The sequence below is a fragment of the Gavialis gangeticus genome, unplaced genomic scaffold (assembly GCF_001723915.1).
Source record: "Gavialis gangeticus isolate Ggan-Ray unplaced genomic scaffold, GavGan_comp1, whole genome shotgun sequence".
Classification (NCBI taxonomy): domain Eukaryota; kingdom Metazoa; phylum Chordata; order Crocodylia; family Gavialidae; genus Gavialis; species Gavialis gangeticus.
In genome coordinates, this window is record NW_017729022.1 from 171,286,287 (window position 1) to 171,295,778 (window position 9,492).

Here is a 9,492-nt window from a genome sequence, read left to right on the forward strand (position 1 = left end):
CTGGCTAATGAAGTAGATGTGTTCCATGACATCATTTTGTTATCAGAAACTTCATTACCAGAGGTAGAAATAACAGAGGAGGAATAGGGATGTGTTCCAGGACTTCAGAGAAAGGGGTGGGCTACAGTAAGAAAATATCATTAAATACTCAATTAAAGGTCTCCCACAGCCCCCTTGGCCCTGCTTGTGCCTCTCACTCCCTTCCAGAGCCCCCACAACCTTGCTGGTGCTCCTTGCCCCCCACCCACAGCCCCTGCTCCCCTAGCTGTGCTGGAGGGGGCCCCAGCTGCCAGGTCCGCAGTCCCCTGTCCCCGCTTCCCCCCCGCTGCCTCCTTCGGGCTCAGCAGGGAAGCTCCCTGCCACCGCGTGCATTCCTGGGGGGCAGGGGAGACCTGCGCCTCCCTGATCTGTATCCAGGGCAGGCACAGGTTGCAGGCACAGCTCCCACCCTGCTTTGCTCCTCTGGGGCCTCTGCCACCCAGCAGGCACGACCTGGTGTGGCTGGGGAGAGCAGGGCTACGTGGCAATCTCACTGCTACAAACTGCCCCCGCTGCCCTGGTGACATCCTCTGTACCTGCCTCTCCTTTGAGGGGCACAGCCCCATGCCATTGCCCTCTCTACAGCCCCATGTGCAGGAGGAGCATTGCCAGGGCAGCGCAGGGCAAGCAGCAGGCGGCGAGATCCCCTCGTGGCTCCTCTGTTCCCAGACTCACTGAGGTCCCTGCCACCCTACTTCCTTCCCCACAACCTGGTGTGTCAGGGAGCAGAGAAGCCACATGGGGATCTCCCTGCCCACCACTGCTTGCCCTGCACTGCCCCAGCAACATGCCTCTTGCACACAGAGCTCGCAGCTTTTCCGCATAGTCCCAATGATCCCAGCCATGTTGGGTCATGCTTGCCGGGCTGCAGATGTCTGGGGGAAGGAAGCAGGGTGGCAAGAGCAGTGGTGAGCAGCTGCCATTCCCTGCCACCTTGCTCTCCTCCCCTGGGCCTCTGCAGCTTGGCAGGTATGACCTGGCATGGCCGGGATCAGTAGGGCCAAGCGGAGAAGCTGTGAGGTCTCCGCTGCAGGCAAAGGCAGGCACAGGGGGTGCGTTGCCAGGACAGCACCAGGCAAGCAGGTCTGCCGCACGGCCCTGCTGTTACCTGCTTCCCTGTCCCAGAGCCTCCGCAGCCCAGCCAGCCCTCCGCCGACGAGCCACCCGAGGCCCCATCCTGTTCCCCACTGGGGCCCTATAGCCACACACTGTGGCCCGGGCCCCAAGCACCGCCCAGCTGGACAGCAGCTCTAGCTCAGCTCCCTCCCTACAGAGGCCCCAATCCCCCTGCCGGAGCTACTCTTGAGGCTACCTGGGGCCACATGCATGTACTGTACGTGCATGTGGTCCCCTGTCTCACTGCCTTCCTTCAGCTTCCTCCCAGCTCCCTGCAGGCTGCAACTCTGCCAGCATGCAGGGAGCTCACTGTTGATCCACTTTGTTATAACGGAGCTTCATTCCTAGAGGATTTATTAACCAAGGTATTACTCTAGTTCCAGCCTTGTTGAGAAAGTTGCTATCGGACTATCAGGAGACATTTAAGAAAAGTGCTTCACTTTGGACCTTTCAATACAGAACAAGTGCAGAATGCATTTAAAATGTCACATGCAAATTTAGGCTCCAAAATTAAGCCATGTATTTTACAGAACTTGAAGTACTGGACATAAAAGTGACACAAAAATTATCTCCACTTAATGGTATCAGTTTTAGATGACACGCACTACACACCTGCATTAATTATGAAACCACCACCATAATACTCACCCATGTCAAACACTAAGTTAATCCTTATCACACTTTTGTAAGTAAAACAGAATTATTTTTTTATAGATCATGAGCTAAAGTGCACCATTACATGACTTGTCCAAGTCATGATCAATCTGTGGTAGAGCTGAGAGCTCCTAAGGCAGCAGTGGTTTATAACTTCTTTAAACTTGAGGCACCCCTCAGAAAATGCCAACTCTTAGTTTTCACTCATTTTTTTAAGACAGATAAGTAACAGAGCAATTCTTCTGTTGCAAAATAACTCAGAAAGACCACAGCAAGTCAGAAAGTTTTCTGACTGGCAACTGTGGCATTGATGCCTACACGGTCAGATGGACTGCAGATTGGCCGAAGGGTCATACTCAGAGGGTGGTGGTGGACAGGTCATATTCGACCTGGGGGGAAGTGGGCAGCAGAGTCCCCCAGGGCTCAGTCCTGGGGCCTGCGCTGTTCAATTTCTTCATCAGCGATTTGGACGACGGGGTGAAATGCAACCTGTTTAACTTCGCTGATGATACCAAAATTTGGGGTGAGGTGAGCACGCTAGTAGGGAGGGAAAGACTGCAGCAAGACCTGGATAGGTTACAGGAGCAGGCTGATATAAACAGGATGCGTTTCAATACTGACAAGTGCAGGGTGCTGCACTTGGGCAGTAGAAACCAGCAGCACACTTATAGAATGGGAAACTCCCTTCTTGAGAGCACAGAGGCAGAAAGGGATCTTGGAGTCATTATTGACTCCAAGATGAACATGGGCCGACAATGCGAGGTCACGGTTGGCAGGGCTAACCAGACCTTGTCGTGCATCCACAGGTGCATCTCAAGTAGAGCCAGGGAGGTGATCCTCCCCCTCTATGCGACGCTGGTCAGGCCACAGCTGGAGTACTGCGTCCAGTTCTGTGCGCCCCATTTCAGGAGGGATGTGGACAACATTGAAAGGGTCCAGAGGAGGGCCACCCGCATGATCTGGGGACTACAGGGCAGACCCTACATTGAAAGACTGCGGGACCTAAACCTGTTCAGCCTTCACAAGAGAAGGCTGAGGGGGGACCTGGTGACTGTCTATAAACTCACTAGGGGGGACCAGAAGGGTTTAGGGGAGACACTGTTTCCCCTAGCGCCCCCTGGCATGACAAGGAACAATGGACACAAATTATTAGAGAGTAGGTTTAGATTAGACATCCGCAAGAACTACTTCACAGTTAGGGCGGCTAGGAGCTGGAACCAACTTCCAAGGGAAGTGGTGCTGGCTCCTACCCTGGGGATCTTTAAGAAGAGGCTTGATGCCTACCTGGCTGGACTCATTTAAGTCCAGTCTTTTCTCCCACCCAGGCTGGAGGTCGGACTTGAAGATCTACAAGGTCCCTTCCGAACATACTTCTATGATTTTATGATTCAACACTGAATTTCTATTTGAAATCTCTGGATTAGTCTTGTCATTCACATTTACACACCTAATAGTGCTAATATTGTGTAGCGCTTGTGGCACCCTTGAAAGGATCTCATAGCACCCCAAAAAAAGTCAAAATCCAAAGGTCAACACTCTTTTGCCTTAACTTCAAGAGAGCAAGATGGGAGATTCCAGAAATTACTTCAGCACTAAAATGCGGCTACTTCTTAGGAGGAAGACAACCAATTAATAACATATAGCAGGACAACATCAGTTCAGGAACAAGAGGATTTTACGGTTTTCAAAATTTCCCTGATGAGTTGGCACATACAAGTAAGCAGCACTGCGTGTCCAGAGGCAAAAAGTGACAACAACCACTCTTAGTAAAATGTGAAAAGGAAAAAAACTAATTGAGTGTGAAAAAAAATAATCTAGGTTAAAATGTTAGATGAATTAGGACTGGGGAGGAGGTGGCATGGGGAAAGGAATATAAAAGGCTTTTCATTTCTCCTTTTTCAAATACAATACGCATTAGATTCCTCTCTGCTTCAAGAGTGAAACTAACTGGTGACTGTGAACAAACAATACCCTTTGAAAGGGTATCTAGTAATTCGCCTCTACTGCCACTAGAGGACAGACAACATTGCATCAGTTTGGATATAACGGAAGAGTGACAGCTCTGACAAGATCACAACTTCATGTATTGTAAAGTATTAATACCATCGTTAAAGGTGTGACGTATAAACAGCAAGTAAAATAAGTAAACCACAGAGTACAGGGCAGTGTTTATCTAGGGGTGCACACCCATAAAAATGCAATATAGTAAACACTTATCTTATTAAAAAGTTAGTTATGATAACACAACGCTATACAGTCATGGTCCAGACCAGAAGTAGGCAACCCCCACCACATGTGCCAGAGCATGGCACGCAAAGGCATTTTGCTTGGCACGCACACCTCAGGGTAGATGGCAGGGAAGGGGCCGGGGCTGCACTGTCACAAGGAGGATCAGGCCCTTCGCAGCTCCCTCGCTGTCCATCCTTGGCATGCTAACATCTTCCAAGTCAAGGTCGCAGGTGTTTTTGGCACTCTGCCCAAAAACACTGCCAATCCTGGCCCAGCCCACTAGTTAATCAAACACACCCAAGGGGCAGAATACTACTTTCAGCAGACGTGTCTGTGCTCCTAAAACAGTTATTAAAATCCACTACTTTAGCCCCATTAAACAGCTGAAGGTAGCATTTTCAAAGATGTTCACTGCTCACCAGTCTCTACCCCCACTACTGCTGAATAAATCTGAAAGATCTCACTGTTGGGATTTACTAACAGTTCCCCCTCCTTGATTAAATCTCTGTGATAAGAACTGGACCTAAATTCCAAGTCTAGTGTATATTTATTCAGAGTGCCTGTAGTAGTAAAGCCAGGCATCGGAAAAAGGGAGCAGAGGCACGATCACCTATGACTTTTGTGTGGAAAAAAATTACAACGTTCTCCATATTTGACAGTTCGAAGGCAGCACAAAGCAGATTCGCAGCTGATGCAAGTGAGTTTAGTTCAAGTCACCAGAGAAACACCAGATGGCACTAGGTAAAAAAAAAATCTCACCCAAAGTGAACAAACAGCCACTTAAATGAAGCACAATTAGCACTCTGCTCTTGAGTTTCTTCTCTCCTGGAGAAGCTTTCCCTTATCTCCATGCTGCTGACACATCTTGGTGAAATCCAGGGCAGCTACCTTGAAATTATGAACATTTGTACGCGCACTTTTTTCCAGCGACGCACCAGAGATCCGCCGTTTCAGAGCAGACTCAGTTAATCGAGTCTGCCCTGCACACAAGGTGAGGCGAACTGCACTGAGCCGTGTGCAGTTGTATAAGCGGCGAAATGCATGTCAGTGCGCGGTGGTGTATTTTTGAACTAAAGCACCTCCGAGGTGTTTTAGTTTAAAAAGCGCACTGCTGCCATTTTCTCAGTGCTGACGCACATTTTGCCACTTACACAACTGCACACATTGTAGTGCTCGGTGCTTTTCAAAGTGCCCAGCTCTGCAATGCATACATATGTAAAAACGTCCATAGGTTTTGTGACTTAACAGATTTCCTAACAATATTTTATGACATTTCTCTTGGATTTGATATTTCGTGAAAAAAAGGAACAGAAAAAACATTTGATATCCGCAAATAGACTTGAGCGTAGAAGCTGCACTCTCAAGAGAAACGGCTCTTTCATTCTGTTAGAGAATGCCTCAATTATTCTATTAAACAGTAGACAGTCTCTTTTGGAAAGCATAAAAAAAATGATGTCAGTTTTGGAACAACACTACAATAAAGACTAGTTTAGTAATAGATGAAACTCATCTTACATATTTTTAGTTACAGTCTGTTGCACACAATCTATAGACCATGCTCGAATGGTTGAAACTGATTCTACAGAAATAATACATGCAAATTCTAAGTTCCCACTGCAACTTTACCCACTAATTGCACAAATATACTCTCACTTACCCCAAGTCAGTCACTCAACAATTTAAGCCAATACAACAATTTCATGCTGGACAAAGTCAACACACAGGTTAGCTCCCACTGACCCATGGGAAGTCCCTACCACTTAACTCCCTATATTTTGTTTGTTCATCCCTTGCCAGTATACACATAACATTCAGTTTTTTCCATGTCTAAAAGGATTTGCAATATCTGTTATTCCTAGAAATCATCTCATGAAAACAGTTCCCATGTATCCTTCTGCCAGGGGATGCAACACTGACTATATACACACAAGTGAAACTTCATTATACATGTGGACTGAAATGGAGTCTTCAAAATTACTAGCATGAATGGTGAAGATTAGTTTTTAAGATTTGTTTTTCTGCTCTGTGTTATAGCATGTAATGGCACAAGTCATCAAAACAACTGGCACTTCTCTTCAAAAGCCAACAGGTTTTCAGAATCATTACAAAAAAATTGGCCCACTTAAGTGGTTTAGTAACATTTTAGAGTCACTGTCAGGATGCATCCTGTGACCCCTCAATGCGCAGTTACCTTCTCCAGATACACTGGAGTCCCAATTCCAACACACTTCTATTACCCCGTGAGTAGAGTTCAGAAATTCTACAGCAGGTACATGGCTCCAGTGCCCGAGGAAGGAGAATCCCCTCAATATGGTTTTAGTGCAGAGGGACACCATAGTCTGGAAGAGCTGCTCAAAACTTTTCCCTCACTCATCTTCCAAGTTTCAGGAGGCAATTCAAAACCAAGCAGGTAGTAGATCTTTTCATTCCATATTAATTAAGGATAGCCTGTCCTGTGAGAGAAATCTATAAGCACAACAACTACCATTACATTCAGTTAATTATTTGAGGTGCCAATCAGTTTAAGTTTTTTGCCCACACAGAAGAATTGACGCATGTATTACAAATTCAGTCTGACTGTTTAAAATGAAACCCATTAAAGAAATACACTTAGGAAAAGTTACAAAATGCAATGCAGAATTAACCATTTTGGTGTCAGAATTATTCCTTTTAATCCTTGTCATCTAGGATTTAATAGAAGGCTTTAGTCTAGTATAAACTGCTACTTTCATCCAGAGACACTATTCTAATTACCACTATAGGGGGGTTATATGTTGGGACACACTGAAATCACAATTTCGCAATTTTCACAGAAACTGTGAAATTGGTAGGTCCCCCGTGAAAAAGCCTGGCCCCAAAGAAAAACTGCAAAAATGGCCAGCGAAAAAAGTGGAAGAAAAAGGGAGCTGCAAACAGAAAACAGTGGGAAGCCCTGGCGTCCTGAAACACAGGGGGAGGCAAGGGAGATTTTCACATCAGAGTGCAACATTGGCTGGGGGGCCCTAGAAGTTCCACTCCTACCCAAAAACTGTCAGATGGCCATTTGGCCCTGAAAGTCATGCCCCTTTCCCACAGATTGACAGATGGTCAGAGGCATGGGGGAGGCCCACACCACACTCCCCTGCGAAAATGGAGTCCGATACTGCACTGGTACTGTGAAATCACATGGCATCCACCCCGAATTACATTGGTTCCTAGTTACATGCTGAAGAACTACATCTCTTGATTTCAGTTGGGGTTTGCTGCACAGAGACAGGGCAGCATATGACTTAATTTAACAGTTTCTTGGAAGCTAAGAAGAATTCTAAGAAGAACACCTGAAAAAAAGAAATCATTAACAGGCCTAATTTGGGTTACCACAACTGCAACTTCAGTCAGTATCACCTCTCTCTTCCTTTAGAAAAGAAATTCCTATAAAGGATAATCTGTATTTGTTAAGCAATAGCCAGGATCAGAGTTCAACCTTTAACATTTGTTTCCTTTGGTTGGCTGAATACACTGATCTGGAGTGTTAAATATAATGTTTAAAATACACTTTCTTCAAATCAAGTCATTTTTAAAGACCAGCATATTTTCAGCTGTTCGAATGTTTTATTTAAAAAATCCAAAAATTCCACAAAAACAAAAAGAACTCCCAAGAAAAGTCAATAGATGCTGTCAACATTACTATTTTTGCAGAGGTTTCTGTATTTCAGACCAGATTCAGTGCTACATCCACTCTTGTGGGTGCCAGACATGTCAAATGGGACACTGGAGACTGACATTTTTAGGAGTGGCATTTAGGCTCAAATGCAAGAAAGCTTTCAAATGCATGTATAACTTTAAACAATCTCAAAACACATTCCTGAATTTAATCGCCTCTCTCCACTAAGGCACAGAAAGTTCCAATGCATTAAGTGCTGCAAGGTGAGGGTCACAAAATAAAGGATGGTCCAGTGGTTACGGTTCTAGGAAGACTTAGGTTTAATTCCTTGTTTGACCACAGATTCCTGTCCACAGTATTACAACAAACCTTGATGTGTATTAAAAGACAAAACAAAAAAAAACAGTGTGGTAGCAACCATATGGTGGAATAACCTAACAACAGCATAACTGTCCAAACACATTGTGGCCAGTCAGCAATAATTTTTCTGTCAAGACTTTCCACTGCAATTACAAAAAAAAAAAAAGTGCATTTAAATAAGACGCTACTTACTTGGTTCTAATTTCTTCAGATCCTCCAGTTTAAATTCCTCCTGTGACTGTGTAGACTAGGACATCATAAAGAAAGACAGCATTAGATTTTGGTATGCATCCTTAACTATTACAGCCATCTCAGAAAGTGCATGCAAAGCAAGTCCCATCTTTATTTAGTCATATCAAGCTGTTTCAAAGGGAATCCTTAGAGCTTTTTATTTTCCCTTCAAGACAAAGTTTTAATTCATATACAAGACAAGAAGGTACGACATCTAATCTCTGGTAATCTAATTAATATCAGGATCATTTTAATGAACCTGAACACCGTAAGTTTGTCTTGTAGTCTGAGCTCTGAAATGAGATAAATATTTTCTGAGTATTAAAACTTATAACTAGACTGAGCATACAAGCCATCATGAGCAACAGCATTGAGACAACAATGGAAGTTGTTCCGAAGCCAAGATCATCCCCAATATTAAAAATGACAGGGGGTGATCCTGCATAGCAGGGCTGTTCAACTGGCTGCATGCACTCACAATCTGTGGTCCCCGGGTTCCTACCTAGTCACTGTTCTCCCCATTGTTCTTGGATCCTTCTCCTACCTCTGGCTTCTACTTCCTGCCCCAGTCCAGGGGGAAGTGCAGCACAGCCTGCAGTACCATGGAAGTCCATGGCTTAGGAGGATGAGGCTGGAATGCCCTTGCACTAGTGCATAGGGCAGCACCTGTGGCTTACGCGAAGCATGACCCCTGCTGGTGCAGCTTGCAAGGCATACAGCCCTTGGCCACTTAGAAATTGGACAGCCCTGCTGCATAGTATGGTGAACACCTTAGCATCCAAGTAAAGTCAGCCTGAATTAGCACTCAATACCTTGCAAGATGAAGGCCACAAAATGCAAAGTCATCCACTGGTCTTAAGGCTTCTTTAAAAATTAAATGGGACCTAGCTTTGAGATTTCTCTGGGCCCCTCCCAAGTGTCAGCAAGGCCTGAGAGTATCACAGGTAAGAGTAAGACTCTGATGGATTGGGATTAGAAGACTATGCAAAAGTTATTTTGGCCCCAGATACATTACATAGCAAGTATAACTGCAGCATGCACGTGGTTTCCAAAACTGAGGTGGATTTAAAATAAATAAATAAATTAAAAAAACAAAAAACAAAACTCATGATCCTGACAGAAGAATAAGGTAGAAATGCATTGTCACAATCAGCATTAAAAGTAGCCCCCTAATCAGTCACTGTCATTTCAGTGTACTACATTTTAACCTGTATTCACAT

At 45.0% G+C, this 9,492-nt stretch overlaps 1 protein-coding gene across 2 annotated transcripts in view; it reads right to left on the minus strand.

Moving 5' to 3' along the window:
* Nucleotides 1-9,492, minus strand: part of AIDA (axin interactor, dorsalization associated) — a 62,753-nt gene that overhangs the window by 23,896 nt on the left and 29,365 nt on the right. For both annotated transcript variants that reach the window (XM_019516488.1, XM_019516487.1), the window contains exon 3: nt 8,234-8,288. In XM_019516488.1, the coding sequence (XP_019372033.1) occupies nt 8,234-8,288 (55 nt within the window). The remainder of the gene's footprint in view (nt 1-8,233; nt 8,289-9,492) is intronic.